Source organism: Schistocerca americana, chromosome X (assembly GCF_021461395.2).
Source record: "Schistocerca americana isolate TAMUIC-IGC-003095 chromosome X, iqSchAmer2.1, whole genome shotgun sequence".
NCBI classification, from domain to species: domain Eukaryota; kingdom Metazoa; phylum Arthropoda; class Insecta; order Orthoptera; family Acrididae; genus Schistocerca; species Schistocerca americana.
In genome coordinates this window covers 710,497,815-710,523,132 of record NC_060130.1, presented here as the reverse complement: position 1 = coordinate 710,523,132, position 25,318 = coordinate 710,497,815, and the positions used below count along the sequence as shown (strand labels likewise).

Below are 25,318 nucleotides of genomic sequence, written 5' to 3'. Positions count from 1 at the left end.
TTTCGTAAATTAACAACAAAATTGTTGATTTTTATATTCACTAAATTCGCGTTAAGATCACCGAAGGATTATATATCAAAGATCTGTTTGTTTCGCGCCGATTACTAAAGGATTCCGACAAAATTATTCTTCAAGCCATTGGTTGCTGGACTTTTTATCCAGAAATAAAATGCTTGGCTTATGCGTTTTAAAAGTCTTTGACTGTGGAGCCTGGCTCAGTAAACTTTTGAATTGTTCAGTTGGTTACATTGCGATGAACAGCGTAATCCAGCGTGATCCAAAGAAGAGCGGCGCGTTTCGTTTTGGTAAGCGTGGTAGCGTTATGAAGATGTTTAGCAAACTCAAGTGGCAGACTCTGCAAGAGAAGCGCTCTGCATCGCGGTGTAGCTTGCTGTCCAGGTTTCGAGAGGGTGCGTTTCTGGATGAGGTATCAAATATATTGCTTCCTCCTACTTATACCTCCCATGGAGATCACGAATGTAAAATTAGAGAGATTCGAGCGCGCACGGAGGCTTTCCGGCAGTCGTTCTTCGCGCGAACCATACGCGATTGGAACAGGAAAGGGAGGTAATGACAATGGCACGTAAATTGCCCTCCGCCACACACCGTTGGGCGTCTTGCGGAGTATAAATGTAGATGTAGATTAAATATGCAGTAAAAATTTAGAGTCCAATGAGAAATGTTTTATCGTTGAAAGATAAATAGAAATACAATCATAAAAACAATTAGCGAATAGTATTTTCGATGGGATTAAATAACTCGTCGTTTTGTAACCAAAATAAAAATTAAAAATAAGTGGTGAATAATAAATTGTTTATTTTTCTATTTAAATGAGACCACGAATCCCCAGTTTTCAGAACTATTCTGGCTCGAATTATGTGGGAATCACTACGTTCTTCTGAGAACGAAAAACTTCAAAGAATAATTACAGAATGACAGAAGTTAAAGTAAAATATGTTTCTTATTCTTGGATGTGCCCACCAATTACCGCGTGCCAGTGTCAGTTTCTTGTTCGTTGTTCTTTCTTTTTCTTCCAATACCCCCTCATCATTCTCTTCCTGTCTTCTGATCACTTCATACTAATTTTCTCCACACTCCTACCTTGGAATTCTTCCATATTCAATACTTTTTCACCTAAACACTTATCTGTCAGTGGTTTCTTCAGTTTTTATTTTTATTTGTTTTACAAATCCTGTTGCTACTTTGTGGATAGAATTTTTTGTTGACTTCTTATCCTACCCTACAAATATTTGAAGATCTTTTTGGTTAATCTACTGTCTTGCATTCGATACAAATGTCCAAAACGTACCAGCCTTCTTTTTCTAGTTACGTCTGATATTTTTTGTGCGTTTCGATAAATTTCGTCATTTCTTCGTAATTTTCAAACTTCCATAGTTTGTCGTAGGCCTAACGTTTACCTAATGATTAGGCTTGCTAATATTTAGAATTTATCTAAATTATAGCTTAATGCTAAACATTCGCTTGCATATGAAAATTCTGGCGTCACACTACTGTATTGTAACGCCTTATTTTTGCTTTTTAAACAGACTTTTTTCTTGTAACGGTCTGTAATTATAACATATTTTCTTCCCGTTTTGCATATTTTTTTCTCTATAGCAGCTTCTTCCAAACAATTTCCTTTGATTGTCTTCCCGAAATATTTTAGTTTTTAGCCGTCTCGATTTGGCCAGTATCTGTATTCGGAAATTTCGTTGCATCTGTAATATTCGTTAAGAATTGCCTTTCTTCTGCAGAAATTCTTAAGCTGGTGGTACTGGCTATTTATTCTAATACATTAATTTGCATCACAGCACATGTCACATTGTATGGCAAGTCATCTGCCAATGTGAGACAGTTTCCTTTTTGTTACCTCTTCGCAATAGTATTGGTGAAATCTCATATTCATTCAGTTTTTGAATTCTAATTCCCACTATTTTCTCTAGAACACCATGAAATAGATGTGGGGATAGGTCATCGCGTTGCCGCACACATGTGTTTATTTCGACTTTCTGAGAAATTTCTTACATAAATTTCATTTTAGATACTGTGTCTTAACGTTTTTCACTAATTACAACTTCTAATACAGATTTTCATCAAGTTCTCGGATTAGTTTATCTATGGTTTCTCTGCCGCGAGAGCCAAAGGTCTTTCTGAAATCATCAGACAGTGTTTTTATGCCTTTTGAATTCCGTAACATGTAGCGATTGACTGACTTCAGATTAAATATTTGTGCAGGACATTGTCTGCTCTTCCTGAAACCATTTTGATATTCACCTAAATGATTATCCAGTGTTGTTTTTACTCTGTTTAGGAAAATCTTGGAAAATTTTTTATATTCAACTGCAAAGCAAAGAAACTCCTCTGTAGTTGTTAACGTCTTGTTTATTGCCTTTCATAGACAGTGGATGGATCAAGGCTACCTTCCATTCTCCTGGGATTTTTTTTCTGTTTACCACATTTCATCAAAGATAAATTTGAACTTTTCTTGTTTTTGATAGAGACCGCTGAAATAGCCTTCTCCAGTGCATTAATTGTTCTTTAAGGGGTTTAAGCCCTTCTTTAATTTTTTGATAGTTAAAACTCGTTCTAGAGTTCCATTAGTATTTGAGAATTTCATCTTATGGACTGTTCTGGACAATTAAAAAACTGATCAAAATATTTTATTATTAATACGAAGTTAATCGTCCCTCATTGCCAAGCACTTTGTCCAGTCTTCGAGAGACAGAGCACACGAATGAGCTATAAACATGCTGAAGTCGCCTAATGATTTACCACACGACAAAACCAGCATTCCAAACATTGTCTCGACCACATTCCTAATAGTCTGCATCCTCGAAACACAAACACGCCAACATGTTCGAATATATTTACCTCTACAGATTTTTGGGGCCATTGCAGTACTCTTGGGTGCCTGTCAGACAGTATTTGCGCGCTGCTTTTATTGTGTATGGTTTGGCAGTAACAGCAGTGCCGCGCCACGAATGAGCTCCCTTCAGTTTTCTGTCTGCCTCTGCATCATACAGCGTCGTTCTTATAATAATAAATGACAATATTTAGACATCACCATATCCTCTAACATTTTTCCATTTGTTGGAACTTATCACAGGCTACGCAGGAATGTGTGTCTTTGTTTCATCCAAGTGACATCCACAAACACCCTAATATCTGTAGTGATTTCATGTTCATTTTCTTTCACAAATTTTTTGTTAGTAACAACATTTTTGACAGTCCTTATAATGCTCCTTGTAGTTGCTTTAGTGGCAGTTTTTAAAATGTGATTGTTCAAACCTTGCGCTTGTAGTACAGTTTAATTCACACGCTAAACTTATTCCTGCCAGTTATTTTTAATATAGCTATTCCCGTTAAATTTTGCGCTTTTACATAGCATTATTACTCAGCTCACAAGTAAAAAATTTCAATTTCAGTTAGCATAAGTGCTTCAGTAACAACAATCCAAGTAACAAGGAATGTGTAACAATGACTATCAAACTCCCCATCGGCGAGTATGTACACTGCTGTCCACTGAAGTCTGTGCAAGAAGCTAAAATCGAAGATAGAATGAACTGTTGCTGTTATTATACAGACTCCGAACAGTATTATCAATTTCTGGCAAAAGTGAGAGAGGTGCACGACACGCAGTTTCTCAAATTTCATTTTTTTCGATACTGTTTGCACATAATTACAATGTCTGGCACAAATGCTATTCTTAGATTTTATTGCTGCTAATAATTTTACACTGGAAACTGTGAGACAATTTTCTACAGATACCGGCGTTAATATTGGAGCAGTTTTCTATAAAATCCATTTTTTTGCTTATTTCCACTTACACTCTCCCACCATCATTTTTCACGGACTGTCTAGATATGACGGATGTCCAATAAAAAATATGCTCTATAAAGTAGGCATCTATTTGATTATGAATCATTTGATGTTCACCATATTTTGAGATATATTCTCCTACTGTACTATTTCTACATAAATCATAATCATATGTTGAGCTAATAGCTATTTGTAAACAACGTTTAAATTACAAAAATTAGTAACGTCAACCTTTTTCACTAGCTGTGCTGGCGTCTGTTGGCGGCCCACCGAGCCAGTTGGAAAGCGTTCCTGCTCCTGTGAACCACTGGGTGGCACTGCCGTTGCGGTTTGCCCAGTCACAGAATAACAAATCGTTGTCCATTCCAAAATCGCAGATTTCTGAAATCAAAAGTCACACACGTCGCTTTGAGTCACCAAGGAATATAAAAAACACAAGTATGAGAAGTTATAAAATACATACAACAAAGTGGCAATAACTGAAAAAAATCCTTATACAGAATAATAGAAAAAATAATAATCTCTTCCCGAATAACACTTCCAAATTTACCTACATTTAGTACTAATAGTGAAGATAAAGATGACGTATGGCATTCTGGCCTCCTCTTCTAGCTCCAAACCTTCGCACTTCCTATTAACTACGTTCGTCTGATCGCCTCCTTTCTTTTCCACTGTCCTTCCTATATCACCATCCATAACACGGATTCCTACACCTTCTATCCCTCCGCTGGTGTGCCCTGAGGTTCCGTCCTCTCCCCTCTTCTCTACCTTCTATATACGGCGGAAGTGCCGCCGCCTTCATCCTCCATCCACCTTCTCCAGTACGCTGATGACACTGCCTTCCTTGCCCTCACTCCACCCTGCAACACTCCCAGCACCTTCTCCAATCCCATCTTGACCTGTTCACCACTTGGTGTAACCAGTGGCTGCTCAAGGTCAATCCTTCCAAAACCCAGGCAATCATTGTAGGCAAAACCACCCCTTCCTTCCACCTCCTTGATTTTTATGTCACCATCTATGGCCGTCCTATTCACCTTATCCCCACCCTCAAGTACCTTGGTGTCACCCTTGACCATCGCCTTTCCTGGACCCCCCACTTCCGGACAATCCAAGCCAAGGCACATTCTCAACTCCGCCTCCTCAAACTCCTTTCTGGCCGCACATGGGGTCTGGACCCTTCCACTATCCTCCAGACTTATAAATCCCTTATCCACCCCATCCTCTGCTATGCCCATCCCGCCTGGATCTCCACCCCTCCCGCCTACTATAAGTCCCTCCAAATCCTTGAACGCCACGCACTCTGCCTTGCCTATCGCATCCGTCTCCCATCCCCCACGCGGATCCTATGTGACTTGATTCCCTTCCCGCACCTTTTTATTTCCTCAAATGGATGCGGATCCTTTACACCTCCTGCAAGCTCGATCCCCCACACCCGCTTGTCTCTCCCATCCTCGCCCATCCCAGCCTGCTGCCATGTCTGTATTCTTGCATCTCACCTGCTCTCCATCTTCACACCCTCCATACCCTTTCCCAAGATGGCTTCTGCCAACTCCCCCTCCCTGATGATGCCCTTGTCCCATCCATCTACCCTCCTACCAGCTCTGACTCTCCCCTCCCATTCCCCCCTTTTCCCCCAGGGCTTCCTCTCTCCCTCCTCACCTTCCTTTTTCCCCCTTCCTCTCTCTCACATCTCCCGCTTCCACCCCTCTCCCTGGGCTTCCAAACCTTCCCCTCTCTCCTCCCTCCTGCTCTCCCTTCTTTCTCCCACTGGCTCCAGCCCCCTCCTTCCCGCCCTCCTACCTCTCCCTTTGACCCGGAGGCAGTCCCCCGCCACCCTCCTTCGTCAGTGTGAGTGCTTCGCCGATGATCGTCGCCAGTGTTTCCGTGCGTCAGTGTCTCTCCGTTTGTGTACAGTGCTTTCATCAGTGTTTTCTACTATGTTCACGAGTCCACCTGGATGTCTTCGTCTGTTCAACTAGTGCCACCCTTCTTGTACAGTGCCCTCCGTCAAACGACTTATAATTTATTGTGCAGTGTTCCTTATATGTTTACCATGCTTTTTATGCTTTCTCTGTCTTCCGTGTCTATATGTTGTATCTCTTGGCCGAAGAGCGGCGTATGTAGGCCGCTGCCGGCCCGCCTCAGCTGAGGCATGAAATAACAATAAAGGGAAAAAAAGATAAAGATGACGAAACATAATTGCAGTTTTAACGGACAATCCCTACTGTTGTTAACGAATAATGTTTCTCTCTTTATTTCGTAAATGTACCTTCCAGATAGAAGCTGCTCTCATATTTCGGTAATTTTACGCGGCGGCGCTGTGTTATGAAGTTCATACACGTGTATACGTGTTCATACGCGTGCAACTTCATCGCGAGTGGAGTAGGACTGAGTGATTGAGTGTGTGATTGTGACAACGTTTTCAGGCCTTTTACGCACATTCGTTTCCTTTAATATTTGTAAGGGAGTTGATAACGCCGCCGTTGAGCGCCCGTTCACCTCAAAAACAACAACAGCAATTTCATGCCACATATTGTACTTTGAGGGAAAGACCAAGTGGAAGAAATGGTTCCATAATGACGTCTGTGGTTTGTAGTTAGTCCCTCGATATTGCACAAGCGTGCAGAGAGTCGTGGTCTTTCTGGAACTTTGTTCCTAGGAGCGAGGCCAAGAAAGATGGGGTAAATGAAAAGCACTAGGCCCTCGGCACTGCGGCATGGTGTTAAGAAAGTCGAAGCGTTGTCATGTTCCGAAGGCCAAACTGTCTCCGCACACAGATTAACTGGTCATCCACCCCTAGACTGAGACTTTCATTACTGAATACCACATAGTAAGTAACTGCCTTTGTCCATCTAGTCCTGGTTTGACACCATTACATCGATTGAACGTATTGAGGAAGACTTATCGAGAGTCAACGTTATGGTTGACGTAATGTAATTCCTTGCCATGAAGGCGTCTGGTATGTAGTGTTGCGGGACGAGGGACACTTCATTAGGGGTCCTACGGCTCTCTGGACGCCTGGCAGCGAGAGCACTGCCTGTTAATGGCTAATTCGTATTAGCAAATCCTGTATGTCTGTCTTCGACCCATTGTTTCCAACAACGTACTATAATAACATCTGTATGATGTATATGTTGTACAATGTGTTAAACTTCCAGAAAATAAAAACTTAAGTAAATACTGGAGTACATCTGAGAAAATAACAAAAATTTATTTCACCTCACCATTTTTTTCTTTAAGAATGACGATCAGTAAACTGTAAGGTAGATCTGAGAGAAGCCTGGCACAGTTTAAGTGATATTAGACGCATTGTGTCCAGATAATGGTACTGAAAACTGAACGTAGTTTCAAAATTCATTTCATAGACAGAGTGTTGCAGTAATTAAACTTTCATTGAGAAATAAATACAGCTTCTAATGCTGTTTAACCTAATGCAAATCGGTGTTGACGTAATACCGCAACGTTTTAAGTTTCATAGATCAAGAATTATGTACTCTGAAAGTATGGGATACAAATGCTACATTATTACGTCCAGGTCACCTTGAAGTCATTAGATAAGAAAAAAAATCATGAAGCGTCTGTTTTTTTTTTTTTTTTTTCATCAACCTTCTGTACCATATCTTCAGTGATGACAAGTAATCGCCCACTTTACGCTTCATTGTGAACATTATAGTTTGGACATCTTCCAACGCTCTGAGGGATTTTCTTACCATTGCATCGCTCATAGTGTTTATCTTCATTAACTCCTCTAATCTGCCGATGAAGCTGATCAGTTTTACATCTTTTGCACACAGAAAATCCTTGGCGAGGGTTTTATTTAACGGAGGCATTCTAAAAAAGTAGTAGATGGGAACATGGGCAGCTACTCTACACAGGTGAGTGGCGTACTCCAGGTGGCATCGGCAGCGAATAACATGACGAACAGACATGCCATAGTGGTCAATTTCAACTCCTTCCGGAAGCCTCGATACTTAACAGTGTAGTTCACTGTAATAGTAGAGAAACTGCAACATGCTGACGGCTTAGATGCAGATAAAATCATTATCCTGACAAACTCGCAGACTGCTCATACGGAATCATGGTTTTAATATTACCAAGAATAACGTCGTGTAGCAGATTATAGACCTATCGTAGAAGTACAGCACCGTAACGAGAAAATCGCGATTCAGTGGGTAAAGGGGCATCATGGTATCAGGGGCAATGACACTGTCGACACCCTCACTACGAGTTCCGGTCACCATGGGACGAAAGCTTCCGAACATGTTTCTTACTCAGACCTTATCTAACATGTGCGGCGGCAGATCAGAGAACCACGTGAAACAATAAGTGGCTGTCCGTGATGCTTCATTGTACCACAGAAAGTTCCTGTTCACCATGTTCCGCCTCTGCTTTGACGACGGACGGTTCCGACTGCACCTCTGCAACTGACTGATGCCGCTATGTGCTTGTAGCGCGGAGGAGGACATCGAACGCATGGTTTTCGGCAGCCCCCTGCTATACCACGCGACAACCAATTTGCTCCAGCACTTAGCGATTCGCGGACGGCTTCCCACCAACATAAATATACAACGAATGATGTGCCACTATATAAACATATACATAACTTTTTAGCCCCTTAATACATTTTGATTTACTAATATTCTTGTAGCCTAATGTAAATATACTATCATATGCTTGGAATGAGAATCACGATTGCCTGTGTCTACATCTACATCAACATTGATACTCTGCAAATCATTGGCAGAGGGTTCATGGAACCCCCTTCACAATTCTCAATTATTCCAATCTCGTATAGCGTGCTGAAAAAACGAACATCTATATCTTTCCGTGCGAGCTCTGATTTCCTTTATTTTATAATGGTGGTCATTTCTCCCTATGTAGGTTGGCGTCAACAAAATATTTTCGCATTCGGAGGAGGAAGTTGGTGATTGGAATTTCGTGAGAAGATTCCTCCGCAACGAAAAACGCCTTTGTTTTAATGATGGCCGCTCGGTGTGGCCGAGCGGTTCTAGGCACATCAGTCTGGAAACGCGCGACCTCTACAGTCGCAGGTTCGAATCCTGCCTCGGGTATGGATGTGTGTGATATCCTTAGGTTAGTTAGGTTTAAGTAGTTCTAAGTTCTAGGGGACTGCTGACCTCAGATGTTAAGTCCCATAGTGCTCAGAGCCATTTTTTAAATGATGTCCTTCCCAAATCCTGTATCATTGCAGTGACACTTTCTTCCCTATTTCCCGATAATACAAAACATGCTGCTCTTCTTTGAACTTTTTCGATGTACTCCATCAATCATATCTGGTAAGGATCCCACAGCGCGCAGCAGTGTTCTAAAAGAGGGCGGACAAGCGTAGTGTAGGCAGTCTCGTAAGTAGATTTGTTCCATATTCTAAGGGCCCTGCCAATAAAAAGCAGTCTTTGGTTAGCCTTCCCCACAACATTTTCTATGTGTTCCTTCCAATTTAAGTTGTTCGTAATTGCAATTCCTAAGTATTTAGCTGAATTTACGGCCTTTAGATTTGACTGATTTATCCTGTAACCGAAGTTTAACGGATTCCATTTAGCACTCATGTGCATCACCTTACTTTTCTAGTTACTTAGGGTCAATTGCCAATTTTCGCATTATACATATATCTTTTACAAATATTTTTGCAATTTATTTTGACCTTCTGATGACTTATTGGTCGATAAACGACAGCGTCATCTGCAAACAGCCTAAGACAGCTGCTCAGATTGTTTTCCAAATCGTTTGTATAGATAGGGAACAGCAAAGGGCCTATAACACTACCTTGGGGAACGCCAGAAATCACTTCCGTTTTACTCGATGCCTTTCGGTCAATTACTACGAACTCTGACCTCTCTGATAGAAAATCACGAGTCCAGTCACAAAACTGAGACGATATTCCATAAGCACGCAATTTCACTATAAGCCGCTTGTGTGGTACAGTGTCAAAAGCCTATGGGAAATCCAGAAATACGGAATCGATCTGAAACCCCTTGTCAATAGCACTCCACAGTTCGTGCGAGTAAACAGCTAGTTACGTTTTTCAAGAACGATGTTTTCTAAATCCATGTTAACTGCGTGTCAATAGACCGTTTTCTTAGAGGTAATTCATAATAATCGAACACAATATATGTTCCAAAATCCTGCTGCATATCGACGTTAATGATACGGGACTGTAATTTAGTGAATTACTCCTACTACCTTTCTTGAATATTGGTGTGACATGTGCAAGTTTCCAGTCTTTGGGTACGGATCTTTCGTCGAGCGAACGGTTGTATATGATTGTCAGGTATGGAGCAATTGCATCAGCATACTCTGAAAGAACCCTAATTGGGGTATAGTCTGGATCAGAAGACTTTCATTTGTTAAGTGATTTAAGTTGATTCACTGCTCCGAGGTTATCTACTTCTATGTTACTCATGTTGCCTGCTGCTCTTGATTCGAATTCTGTAATATTTACTTCGTAATAATTGGCAACCAATGCTGTACAATCGCAATAAAGTCGTGAGATGTTCACATCTCATGATTTTATTGCGATTGTACAGCATTAGTTGCCAATTATTAACACAAAAATGATCGCAGGTCTCAGACGGGATTTTATGTCCTGTATATCATACTTACTTCGTCTTCTTCCGTGAAGTTATTTCGGAAGGCTATGTTTAGTAACTCTGCTATGGCAGCACTGTCTTCGATAGTATCTCCATTGTTATCGCGCAGAGAAGGCACTGATTGTGTCTTGCCACTAGCATACTTCACATACGACCAAAATCTCTTTGGATTTTCTGCTAGTTTTCGAGACAAAGTTTCGTTGTGGAAACTATTATAAGCATCTCGCATTGAAGTCCGCGCTAAATTTCGAGCTTTTGTAAAAGATCGCCAATGTTGGAGATTTTGCGTCTGTTTAAATTTGGCACGTCGTTTTCGTTGTTTCTGCAACAGTGTTCTGACCCGTTTTGTGTACCATAGGGGATCATTTCCGTCGTTTGTTAGTTTATTTGGTATAAATCTCTCATTTGCTGTCGATACTATTTCTTTGAATTCATGCTACATCTGGTCTACACTTACCTTGGTAATTTAGAAGGAGTGGAGATTGTCTCTCAGGAAGATGTGAAGTAAATTTTTATCTTCTTTTTTGAATAGATATAGTTTTCGTTTATGGAGGATTCGGGGTTTACAATGTTCAGTCTCACTACGACAACCCTGTGTTCACTAATCCCTGTATCTGTTTTGATGCTCGTTATTAAATCAGGATTATTTGTTGCTAAGAGGTCAACTGTGTTTTCACAACCTTTTGCTATTCGCGTAGGCTCTTGAACTAACTGCTCAAAACAATTTTCAGAGAATGCGTTTGGGACAATTTCGGATGATGTTTTGTGCGTTTCTACGGAATTAAACATGTATTTTCACCATCATATCGAGGGTAAATAAAAGTCACCACCAACTATAACTGTGTGAGTCGGGTACGAGTTGGAAATCAAACTCAAGTTTTCTTTCAGCAATTGTATCAGCTGAATTGGGAGGTCGCTAAAAGAATTCAATTATTATTTTATTCCGGTTGCCAAGAATGACCTCTGCTCATACTAACTAACAGGAACTATCTACTTCAGTTCCGCGACAAGATAAACTGCTTCTAACAGCAACAAACACGCCACCGCCAACTGTGTTTAGCTTATTCTTTCCGAACACCGTTAGGTTCTTCGCTTAACTTATTTCCCGTTTTAGCCAGCTTTCAGTGCCTATAACGATTTGAGCATCAGTGCTTTCTATTAGCGCTTGAAGTTCTGGTACTTTCCCAACACAGCTACGACAATTTACAACTGTTATACCGACGGTTCCTAGATCTACTTTGTCCTCGTGTTCGACATGCATCCTTTGTGACTGAAGCCCTTTTTGTGTTTTCCCGAGACCCTCCAACCTAAAGAACCACCCAATCCACGACACACAGTCCCTGCTACTCATGTAGCCGCCTCCTGCGTGTAATGGACTCCTGATCCAGAACCCGAAACCTAACCATCCTATGGCGCAAGTCGAGGGATCTGCAGCCTACACGGTCGCAGAACCGTCTGAGCCTCTGATTCAGATCCTCCACTCGGCTCTGTACCAGAGATCCGCAATCGGTCCTGTCGATTATGCTGCAAATGGTCAGCTCTACTTTCATCTCGCAAGCAAGTCTGGTAGCCTTTACCTCTTCTGTTAGCCGCACGAAACCAGAGATAATTCTTCCGATCCAAAGTGACGCACATCATTGGTACCGACGTGAGCAACCACCTCAAGTTGGCTGCACCCTGTGCTCTTCATGGCATCCGGAAGGACCGGTACCAGTCTGGAATGACTCCACCTGGTATGCACAAGGAGTGCACGTTGGCTTTCTTACTCTTCTTGGCAGCTATGTCCCTAAGAGGCCCCACAACACACATAACGTTGGAGCTCCCAATTATCAGTAATCCCACCCTCTGTGATTGCCTTGGTCTTACAGGCTGAAATGTTTCCTTTGAAACAGGACAGGCGACTGCATCTGGCTGAGCGACAGTATCGGCCACTGACAGCACCTGGAACCTGTCTGTTAGACTAACTGGGTATGTCTTATGTGCAGCCCCCTGGGAAGTCTTTCTCCGCCTGCCACGCCCTAGGGCGACCTCCCACTCGACCACAGGTGAGGGGTCAACCTCAGTGCGAGCAGTAACTAGGTTGGCCACCGGTGAGGACTGATCGGAGGACTCGGACATGCTGAATGTCCGTTAGATCCCAACGGCCGGCCCACAACAGTGGTGCCCATCCACTGCAGCCCTCAAGCAGTGTAACCGAGCCCATCACAGCCGGGAGCTGAGAGCGTAGTGTCACCAACTCGGCTCGCATCCGCACACAACAATCGCAGTGCCTATCCATACTAAAGAGCCGGTAAACTAAACTACAGAGATCAACAGACTATCGACTCAGGCTACGGAACCCTACTGCAGGCCCTGACAAAAAAGCAGGAACTGTCTCTAATAAATTAGATTAATACGCAGAAATTCAAAAACCTATCTACCGAAGCACTCAGGTGAAACTAAATAATTCCCCCCTGATTAGGGACTTTTAATACGTCACAAAATCTGTTTACTTTCCGACGGAAACGAAAACTAGAGAACTGTGGCTATTAGATATTTAATTAACACGCAGAAACTCAAGAAATTAAACTATTAAAGCACCCAGATAAATTATACAATTCGCTCCTGGTTAGGAACTCGTAAAAGTCACAAAATCGGTTACTTCTCTGTTGCTGCGTCTGTCTCGGGCGGTCGCTGCTGCCTCTGCCTGCCTGCCTGTGTGTGTGTGTGTGTGTGTGTGTGTGTGTGTGTGATTGAATTGAATATCTCGTTTCCATCTCCTACAAGAAGTGTTACTCACTATACTTCGCAGCTTGTCATGTTACAGAAGGTGGCTCAATCGGTTATGTCCGAAGGCCATAAATACAAACTAATTAAATAACTACAAAAAATGTAAACAAAGACGAATGCTTCCCGTTATGGCGTCTGTGTGTGGCCATTAGACGCAAGTACTCAACGCGCATGTGCAGATCCCCAACTGCAGTACTACAACGGCCATTTTAAAAGGTCCTTTGAACATGTGTTCTGGAATGCATCGCTGCCACGGTAGATGGCGCTGAAGAATGAAAATTCCTCTAACCATGTGCCCTTTGTTCCTTGTGTGATGCAAGCTATGTGATTGACGCAGCGTAATGTAAGCAGCAGAATATTCCGACATTCATGTCGGGAACAAGCCGAGATGATGTTTGTGTACTGCCAAGCAGATGCAAACGGTCGAGGGCAGAATCAGGTCCTACAAATATAGTGTACGCACATTCCGCCGTCTACCTGCACGTTCGTCTGAGAGGACCCATGATAACACAAACGCCCAAAAAGGGCTTGAAATGTTGTGTGATGTGGTTGGTGTCTCTGAGGGTACTTGTTCTGGTGTAGCCATGCTGCCTCTCCACCGTTTGCATCTGTTTGACAGTACACAAACACCATCTCGGCCTGTTCCCGACGTGATTACCGGACCATCCTGCTGCTTACAGTACTCTGCATCAATCACACAGCCTGCAACACACAAGGAACACACGTCACTTGGCCAGAGGAACTATGATTCATCAGTGCCATATATCGTGGCAACAATGCATTTCCGGACACGTGTTCATAAGACCTTTCTTGCTTACAGCAGTTCGTCGGTTTCATTAATGCTCACTCTGTATATGTTTTGATGTTCAGTGAAATCGCACATTACCAGTATCATACTAGATACAAAATACCCTGTTGTAATATGTGTCTAGTCCTAATTTCGTTGATTAATCAAAATGCCGATTAATAAAACAGTAGTTAATTCCAAACTGATAAAGGAATTGTGAAATATGAAAGTGCCATTACATGGAGCGTCTGAAGAAACTTTTGGAAAAGTAGATCATATAAAATTGCCGTTCATGCAAGGTCTGTTAGCTTAGGTGCCTTGTTCGACGCGGTTTGGGTACTTGAAAAGCGACTCAATCACTTTTTCAATGACATTAATTTTTCGCGACAAGTCTTCGAGATATTCTAAAATTGTGAGTGACTATTTCGATCCTGCAGGGAGGCCTGAGGTCCGACTGGTGACTTAACACTTTCAAGTTTCGTGAGGGACCGTTGTAGAGCAGTGTGTTTGTTCATAGACTTCCACTGATTGGGATTTTGGAACTAGACCCATTCACGTATAATAAATGACTTTAGAAATTTACCTGCATTTTTATTAGGAATTGGACTGCTACTACGTTTGGTAGAATGTAATTGGTTTTGATTGTGTACCGATGATGGTGCCATTAAAGCGGAGTTACTAAATACAGTTTTCCGTAATTCCCTCACGAAAGAAGACGAAATAAATATTCCACAATTCGAAACCAGACAGCTATTAGCATGAGTGACATAAAAGTAGATTTCTTAAGTGTTGCGAAACAACTCAAATCACTTAAGAGAGGCAAGTCTTCCGATCCAGCTGGTATACCAATCAGGTTCCTTTCAGAGTATGCAGACACAATAGCGCCTTTCTTAGCAATCATATACATCCGCTCACTTGACGAAAGATATGTTCCTAAAGACTGGAACGTAGCACAGGTCACACCAATATTCAAGAAAGGAAATAGGAGTAATCCATTGAATTACAGGACCATATCACTGACCTCAATTTGCAGTAGGAGTTTGGAGCATATACTGTACTCGAACGTTATGAATCTCCTTGAAGAAAATGACTTATTGGTACATAACCAACACGGGTTGAGAAATATCGTTCTTGTGCAACACAGCTAGCTCTTTATTCCCATGAAGTAATGAGTGCTGTCGACAAGGGATCTCAGATCGATTCCATATTCCTAGATTTCCAGAAGGCTTTTGATACTGTTCCTCACAAGCGACTATTAATCAAATTGCGTGCGTATGGAGTATCGTCTCAGCTGTGTGACTGGATTTCCTCTCAGAGAGGTCAAAGTTCGTAGTATAGACGTTAAATCATCGAGTAGAACAGAAGTTATATCTGGCGTTCCGAAAGATAGTGTCATAGGCCCTCTGCTGTTCCTGATTTACATAAATGATCTAGATGATAATCTGAGCAGCCCTCTTAGATTGTTTGCAGATGACGCTGTAATTAACTGTCTAGTAAAATCATCAGACGATAAATTCCAATTACAAAATAATCTAGAGAGAATTTCTGTATGGTGTGGAAAGGGGCAATTGGCACTAAACAAAGAAAAGTGCGAGGTCATCCACATGGGTACTAAAAGAAATCCGATGAATTTTGGGTATACGATAAATCGCACAAATCTAAAGGCTGTCAATTCGACTAAATACCCAGGAATTACAATTACGACCAACTTATATTGGAAAGACCACATAGATAATATTGTGGGGAAGGCGAAACAAAGCTGCGCTTTGTTGGCAGAACACTTAGAAGATGCGACAAACCCACTAAAGAGATAGCCTACATTACACTTGTCCGTCCTCTGCTGGAACATTGCTGCGTGGTGTGGGATCCTTACCAGGTAGGATTGACGGAGGACATCGAAAAGGTGCAAAGAAGGGCAGCTCGTTTCGTGTTATCGCGCCCATGGGGGTGAGAGTGTCACTGATATGAAACGTGAGTTGGGATGGCAGTCACTGAAACAAAGGCGGTTTTCTTTGCGGTGAGATCTATTTACAAAATTTCAGTCACCAAGTTTCTTTTCCGAGTGCGAAAATATTTTGTTGACACCCACCCACGTAGGGAGAAATGGTTCAAATGGCTCTGAGCACTATGGGACTTAACATCTATGGTCATCAGCCCCCTAGAACTTAGAACTACTTAAACCTAACTAACCTAAGGACATCACACACATCCATGCCCGAGGCAGGATTCGAACCTGCGACCGTAGCAGTCGCGCGGCTCCGGACTGAGCGCCTAAAACCGCTAGACCACCGCGGCCGGCTAGGGAGAAATGATCGTCATAATAAAATAAGAGAAATCAGAGCTCTAACGGGAAGATTTAGGTGTTCCTTTTTCCCACGCGCCATTCGAGAGTGGAATGGTAGAGAAGTAGTGTGAAAATGGTTCGATGAACCCTCTGCCAGGCACTTAAGCATGAATTGCAGAGTAACCATGTAGATGTATATGTAAACATCTCAAATTATGATTCAGAATTTGGCTTTATATGGCCACCGTTCGTCAGTGTCAGACTAACTGAATAAATAAAGAGTTATCAATCATTCTTATAAGTGAAGAATGCTAGACTCCTCACTCTTCACTGGTAATTCAACACCGTGAGACGTTATTTTATTGGGGGACAGTGTAAGTGAGAGAGAGCCGCCTGTATGATTAATTAGGCAAGCTAAAGCAATTAACTGGTCTTGCACTAGCCTGAAACTTGTATTTCATGCTTACTGGGCTACGAAACAGAGTCAGCAGAGTTTTGGTTGGTCTCGTACTGAAAGCAGTTCTTTACTGTATGAGAAACTTGGAGTGCTTTGCTCCTTCTGCTCTGAGCATTGCATGTTAAAGTTAGGTTTAAACGAACACATTTTTGCTGTTAGTCCAGATCTATCAGCATTTAACTCAACTTTCATTAATATGACTTTAGAATTATATTTTCATAACAATAATCTTTACTCACATACTTCTCTCCTATAATATGAGTATATGCATTCACTTTAAAAGCTGATCAGAATGACAGTGCTCATTGTGTTTTACTTACAATAACCATGTGGTACAGATACTGTTTAAATTTCGTAATGAATTACATAATTTTTCTTATTATGTAAAGCGGTTTCTTGCTGCTATGTGGTACCACAATTTTATCTAGGCAAAGTAAAAAAATTGTATTGAATATAATTGAGTTTTTGTTTTAACAATCAACTTGTAGAATAACTCTACCTCAGAAATACTGGGTGGACAAAATAAAACTGGAAAATGTTTACAGTAAGACTGACACGAGATTAGCCTTTCTTAATTAACATCACAGAATATACCTAGAAATGGTCACCATGGACGATATGCAGTACAGTGCTCGATTCATCAAACTGTTAGACACACTTAGCAGCTCCACCTGAGAGATAGCAGCAATAGCACTTTCAGTGTTCTGTTGTAGCTCTTCTATTGTGTGACGATTATTTGAGAACACCTGACCCTTTAATCTGTGGCACAGGTAGATACCACAGGGAGAGAGATCAGGCAATCGATATTGCGCTGCCTCTGCTGATTGTCGTTTCCTCATTGAAAATGCGAGGGTTGTTCGGAAAGTAAGGAACGATCAGTCACGAAATGGAAACCACAGTGAAAATCAAAACTGATTTCTTTGCACATTTAGCTACATCTTCCAGGTACTTCTCTATATAGTAGCCGCTTGGACTTAGACATTTGTCTGAGCGTTATACCAAATTTCCAACACCACCGTCATAGAAGGCAGCCGCCTGTGCTTTCCGATAATTCTCTATGCTGGTCTGTAGCGCGTAGCCTGCGCCCAAGTGTTGTCTTCGTAGCCAACATTTCATGTGAACAGAGATGATACTCAGGACGAGCCAATTATGGCTGTGTTGTAGGTGATCAAGCGCTTCCCATCGAAAAGGCTGCAGGAACATCTTCACTGGCCATGCAGAGTGTGGCTGACAAGGGAACCTCCCCATCGCACCCCCCTCAGATTTAGTTACAAGTTGGCACGGTGGATAGGTCTTGAAAAACTGAACACAGATCAATCGAGAAAACAGGAAGAAGTTGTGTGGAACTATGAAAAAAATAAGCAAAATATACAAGCTGAGTAGTCCATGCGCAAGATAGGCAACATCAAGGAGGATGGGAGCTCAGGAGCGCCGTGGTCCCGTGGTTAGCGTGAGCAGCTGCGGAACTAGAAGTCCTTGGTTCATGTCTTCCCTCAAGTGAAAAGTTTACTTTCTTTATTTTCGCAAAGTTATGATCTGTCCGTTCGTTCATTGACGTCTCTGTTCACTATAATAAGTTTAGTGTCTGTGTTTTGCGACCGCGCCGCAAAACCGTGCGATTGGTAGACGAAAGGACGTGCCTCTCCAATGGGAACCGGAATCATTTGATCGCAAGGTCATAGGTCAACCGATTCCTCCACAGGAAAACACGTCTGATATATTCTATACGACACTGGTGACGGCATGTGCGTCACATGACAGGAAGGTGTTGTCGACCCACCTAACTTGTACACTTGGCGAATGGGTAAAAAGATTCCTCTACCTTGCCCGATTTAGGTTTTCTTGTGGATGTGATAATCACTCCCAAAAAAGTGATTGCATCGGACGGACGGACGGACAGATAATAATTGTCTGAAAATAAAAGATTAAACTTTTCACTCGAGGGAAGACTTGAACCAAGGACCTCTCTTTCCGCAGCTGCTTACGCTAGCCACGGGACCACGGCGCTCCTGAGCTCAGCCGCTTCTTGATGTTGCCTATCTTATGCATGGGCTACTCAGTTTGTATATTTTGCTTATTTTTTTCATAGTTCCACACAACTTCTTCCTGTTTTTTCGATTAATCTGTGTTTAGTTTTTCAAGGCCTGTCCACTGTGCCAACTTATAACTAAATCTGAGGGGGCTGCGACGGGGAGGTTCCCTTGTGAGAATTGCCGTGAAGAAGAAAGAGCGTGGCAGTTGTGTTAGGTGGGCTGCATTCATTAAGGCGAAACCTCTCAGCAGGCCGTCCTACTCGGTGGGAGGCATTGTTGTTGTAGGCACCTTTAATCGCTCACAGTGCGCTCACAACCGAAAAGAGTGTCTTGATGTGATCGACGGTCATACTAGAGACACTACCCAAAATGTCTGTGAAAAGCCTCGTTGAATTTTCACAGTGGTTTCCATTTTGCGACCGATCGTTCCTCACTTTCCGAATAGCCCTCGTATTATGCACTCATGAGAAGGTTGTTGAGGCGGTGTGTGCTGTTGCTCTGTCTTGCGGAAAATATCCATGCAACCATTCTTCTTCTATGAGTTGATCCACATACAGATTAAACAGTTTCCGGAAATACCGGTTAGTATCAACTGTTCAGTGAAAGAATCGTTTTATGATGGTGACACTAGACATTGCGCTCCAAACGCCAATCTTGAGATTATGCAATGGCTCTTCAAAGTACTTACAGGAATTTTTTCATGCATAACGGCGCATGTTCTGTGAGTTCACATATCCTGACAGGCTGAACAAGGCGTTATGTAATGAAATGAAACACAAGATCCAAAAGTCCCACTTCCATTACACTCAGAAACCACAGAAAGAAACGCAACGCGTGGAAGTTCGTCTGGAAAATTTAACTTATGCACAACAGTAAATCATAAGGATATAGATGCAGGTCCTTTTTGAAAATGTTCCGACATGACGATCTCTTAATCCCTGATCACACACATAAACGGCGCTGAGATATCGTCAGACTTTGTCCCAGACTTTCCTTCACTTGAGCAATGTTTTCTGGTGTTCGAACTCTTTTCGGATAGATCCGGTTTTTTATTCACTACAGAGTCCGTTTAGCGCCATTTTGCCTCTAAGTTTTGGATTGCAGACTTTTACGGAGGGTTTTCCAAAACACTTCCAGTCTTTAGCTCTTGCACAAACACTTCCGCACATGTTCTCCACTACACGTGGTTCGCAAAAATCAGATAATGGACACCCGCTGTTTTATCGTGAGCACCATTTTGTGTTGCAGTCAACTAGTCACTAAACATGTCTGCTCCTCTCACTCATTCAAAAGTAATGACAGCAAACTACTCGGGACAGAGCTTGCCAGAGATGCGCATGCATAGAGATGTGACAGCAACAGGCTGATGCATAAAAATCACGATTTCCAGCATTTTATGTATTAGGCAATTCTCTTGTCCACTAACAAAGATCAGTCCGCATCCGTCTTACAAATATTTTCCTGGAAAGTTCTATTTCAGCCTCCTCAAAGCTATAAACTGTTCTAGAGACACCACAACAAAGAAAAGTATGAACTGTTATAAAGGTGGAGCGCCTCCACATCCACACCGGCATGATGGCCAAAACAGATCTACTGCCATCTCTGCTTAAGGGTTAGCTTTCACTAAAGTGAGGTCTTGCAGGATGTGGGTACTGCGATGTTTTTATACGTTTGGTTAAGGTTAACCATTAATACGCGCTCATCTGGAGATAGATTGCGTCGAAAATTGAACGAAGGATAGCGGTTTGAAGGGCAGAGAGGAAAAAACTGCCAAGGCAAGTGCCAAAGGAAAAAAAACCTCTGCGATAGCTGAGCCGGATAGTAAGAGCAGTAGCGGATATCTTGCTAATTGCGACAGGTCATGCAAAGATAAGTTAACTTAATAGCGGAGAATATGCAAGTGGATATAGTGACAAAGCCATCTGGTCCTCATAAGAGATCAGTCCATTATGACGCGGCAGCACGGTGTGCTGCTGTTTGAGCTGTGAGAGCCCCCTGGCGCTCCGTGCCAGTGACGCCTGGGCGCAGGGAAAGGCCCAGGTCGCCCATCGGTGACTGGTAGGCGTGTCTCGTAGCCAAACGACCAGAGATGTACGGTCGCGTAGTGGCACCACTCTTCCTCCGTTGGCTGCGCTGACAGGTTCAGTGAGGGCAGCCGCTGGATCTCCCCTACGTAGCGGATGACGTAGCCGAAACCCTTTGAGTGTCCTGATCGCTGTAGCAGCCCACTCATCGCAGCAGAGCTGCTCGGAGCCGATAGGATTCGGTGTTTTTGCAGCGGCACCCGTGTTCTTCTTCGGTGTATACAGGGTGGTCCATTGATAGTGACCGGGCCAAATATCTCACGAAATAAGCACAAACGAAAAAACTACAAAGAACGAAACTCGTCTGGCTTGAAGGGGAAAACCAGATAGCGCTATGGTTGGCCCGCTAGATGGCGCTGCCATAGGTCAAACGGATATCAACTGCGTTTTTTTAAATAGGAACGCCCATTTTTTATTACATATTCGTGTAGTACGTAAAGAAATATGAATGTTTTAGTTGGGTCATTTTTTTCGCTTTGTGATAGATGGCGCTGTAATAGTCACAAACGTGTAAGTACGTGGTATCACGTAACATTCCGCCAGTGCGGACGGTATTTGCTTCGTGATACATTACCCGTCTTAAAATGGACCGTTTAGCAATTGCGAAAAAGGTCGTTATCGTGTTGATGTATGGCTATTGTGATCAAAATGCCCAACGGGCGTGTGCTATGTATGCTGTTCGGTATCCTGGACGACATCATCCAAGTGTCCGGACTGTTCGCCGGATAGTTACGTTATTTAAAGAAACAGGAAGTGTTCAGCCACATGTGGAACGTCAACCACGACCTGCAACAAATGATGATGCCCAAGTAGGTGTTTTACCTGCTGTCGCGGCTAATCCACACATCAGCAACAGACAAATTGCGCGAGAATCGGGAATCTCAAAAACGTCTGAGTTGAGAATGCTACATCAACATCGACTGCATCGGTCCCGTATTTCTATGCACCAGGAATTGCATGGCGACGACTTTGAACGTTGTGTACAGTTCTGCCACTGGGCACAAGAGAAATTTCGGGACGATGACAGATTTTTTTGCACGCGTTCTATTTAGCGACGAAGCGTCATTCACCAACAGCGGTAACGTAAATCGGCATAATATGCACTATTGGGCAACGGAAAATCCACGATGGCTGCGACAAGTGGAACATCAGCGATCTTGGCGGGTTAATGTATGGTGCGGCATTATGGGAGGAAGCTATCAAAATGGTGCAATGTATGTTGATTTCCTACGTAATGTTCTACCGATGTTACTACAAGATGTTTCACTGCATGACATAATGACGATGTACTTCCAACATGATGGATGTCCGGCACATAGCTCGCATGCGGTTGAAGCGGTATTGAATAGCATATTTCATGAGAGGTGGATTGGTCGTCGAAGCACCATACCATGGCCCGCACGTTCACCGGATCTGACGTCCCAGGATTTCTTTCTGTGGGGAAAGTTGAAGGATATTTGCTATCGTGATCCACCGACAACGCCTGACAACATGCGTCAGCGCATTGTCAATGCACGCGCGAACATTACGGAAGGCGAACTACTCGCTGCTGAGAGGAATGTCGTTACACGTATTGCCAAATGCTCTGAGGTTGACATCATTTTGAGCATTTATTGCATTAATGTGGTATTTACAGGTAATCACGCTGTAACAGCATGCGTTCTCAAAAATGATAAGTTCACAAAGTTACATGTATCACATTGGAACAACCGAAATAAAATGTTCAAACGTACCTACGTTTTGTATCTTAATTTAAAAAACCTACCTGTTACCAACTGTTCGTCTAAAATTGTGAGCCAGATGTTTGTGGCTATTACAGCGCCATCTATCACAAAGCGAAAAAAGTGGTCCAACTAAAACATTCATATTTCTTTAAAACTACACGAATACGTAATAAAAATGGGGGTTCCTATTTTAAAAAAACGCAGTTGATATCCGTTTGTCCTATGGCAGCGCCATCTAGCGGGCCAACCATAGTGCCATCTGGTTTCCCCCTTCAAGCTAGACAAGTTTCGTTCTTTGTAGTTGTTTCGTTTATGCTTATTTCGTGAGATATTTGGCCCGGTCACGATCAATGGACCACCCTGTATATCGCGCTGTGGTTCTTCACTGACTGCTCCTTGGGGAGAGTGGCGGTAGGTGTCATCACTGCACGGAGGTCGTGTGCCAGCTGCGAGCGCAATTGCCACAGCTGGCTGCATGCCTCCAACATCTCCGCAGGCCAGGTGGCCGTAAGAGCTGCCCTCTCTGCACCCGTGGCCGCTTTGAAGGCCGCAGTCGCCTCCTCTGCCATGTTCGTCAGCATAGTGCGCACCTCCGGGCCCTATTCTGTATCGTTCATACCGATTGGTGCGGAAGGTTAGCCTCTGCAGTGACGTCATTTTCGATTCTTTATCCAAAGTTGCTATTCTTCAAGCTTCTGAGATGTATTACCGATCGGTCCTGCCGCCAATTTTCCGACAACTGTGCCGAGCATCGGCTAAGTTTCGGTATGCCCATTCGTTCGATTTGGTGTGATTTGTTTACAGCTAGAATTTGTTATTTTAGAATTGTTGAGTGGTTTCAGTTTCGGATTTAGTGTTTATGTTTTACTGGAGAATCACTAGGATGCATCTGAGTGGAAAGTGAGTTCGTAATAGACTGTTTTCCTTTGTTAGAAATGTGGTTGTATTGTTGTTACTGTGAATGACTATAACATAAAAAAACATTTTCGGTCAATATTCTCACAAAATACTTGTTATTTTTGAGTAATGAAGAGTTCAAAAATCATTAAATTTCAAATGGTTGGCTCTGCTCAAGTGTATTACATGAGTGTTAGTTGAAATTACTAGTGCCTTCGTGTACTTTTTTCCGCAAATGATTTACTTATAATTATCTAAAGGCGTTTAAAACTTTTAAGTGACAATGGAAAGGAATTTTGTGAAGCCTGATAGCGAAAATCTTCCAAAATTTCATGCGTTTAGGACTTACGCCCGCATCATTCGGCAACAAAGTCAGCATGTGTCTTTCTCGACTAGAATTAGTAGAAGCAAACCACTAGCTGCATGCGAGTTGTAGTAGCCAAGTAGAACCAGTGCTAAATGAGGTAGATTTGCATGCCGCTGGGGATGAAAAAAATTTTTTTCCTCTTCTTGTTTGTAACACGTTCTGAGACTTAGTCATTCTTGAAAGCTAAGTATTTTTCTGAAATATTTGTTGTTATTTACATCTAAGAACGCGCGTTCTCAGTATTGTGTATCTTCGATTTCATGACTTCCGTATGTTTAAGAAATGAAAGATGAAATTGCTATAGATGAAATTACTGTGTATGAAACAACTGACAGTGATATTTATACGTTTTCCTGTTACAAATAATTTACCATTTTTTTCCGATTACGTAGCGATTTCCGAGTGTGTGGTCAGAGAGGAATCTAAGAGCACAACTTAAATTACTGCAAATGAAACTAGCAGCAATTGTCTTTATACTCTTGTTTGTCACAATCGAATCCTCAACAACAGTAGAGAGAGACAAAAGATCCCTGCCATAATGCTTTTAGACTATATCACCATATATGAAACATTTTGATTCATCAGATGCATGTTATAAATTACGACGAACTTCAATAGCTGCTCTCGCCACACGCTCTCGAAAAGGCGTTTTTAAATTATGTTTTCCAGACCGAAATCGTTGATGTATCTTGTAGAGAAGTTGGCAACTTCATCATTTGGATCTCTATTAGAGTGCTAAAACCATGTTATATGCATCTTCTTATGCTTTTACACCCTCTTAAACAATTTTTCTGGTTCATGGAGATATGTTCCGTCCATGCAATTAGTTGAAGTCAGTTTGTTTGTTGCCATATGCATTTCGCTTCTTTTATTTGTGAATACGCTTTTTTGGGTGTTTTTATAGATGTAATTATACAATGTGGTACTATACACCATTCCTAACTCATGTTCTGAAACGTAAAATCCAAAACAACTCATCCATGTGAATGAGAATAAAATGAGATAATATGGTAATCAAAATATCCACGGGTATGCTGCCGGTCTATAGTGTCCAACGGGCACAATATTTCGGCGATCAAACATGTCGCCATCATCAGGTGAACTGACGGACTGAGCTCCTGTGAACGTGCCGGCACGGAGATCCGTACGCTATGGCTGCTCAGAGGGAACTGGGTTCGGTGGCGGCGGCGGACGATTTAAATACCCTCCGCCCGCGGCGCGCTCCCTCCGCCGTCCGCGCCCAGCGCCACGGTCGCGCGGTGGAACAGATTGCGACGGCGTCTGAGATGACGTCGGTGTGATGGCTCTGTCCGCCGTGGTCGTCACAACTATACGTCTGCTCGATTTACTCTTGATTAACCCGATCGCTGGTTCCCAAGCCTTGCTAAGATTATAGCCACAGTCACGGTTTATGAGGTCGTCATTGGTGCGAATTTCGATGGCCTCTCTAACAACGCTGTCCCAGTATCTCGACGTCTGTACCAGAATC

At 42.6% G+C, this 25,318-nt stretch overlaps 1 protein-coding gene across 2 annotated transcripts in view; it reads right to left on the bottom strand.

The window, feature by feature from the left end:
• LOC124555548 (MAM and LDL-receptor class A domain-containing protein 1-like) overlaps positions 1-25,318 on the bottom strand; it is a 399,742-nt gene that overhangs the window by 276,325 nt on the left and 98,099 nt on the right. For both annotated transcript variants that reach the window (XM_047129504.1, XM_047129503.1), the window contains exon 4: positions 4,051-4,200. In XM_047129504.1, coding sequence (XP_046985460.1) covers positions 4,051-4,200 — 150 coding nt within the window. The remainder of the gene's footprint in view (positions 1-4,050; positions 4,201-25,318) is intronic.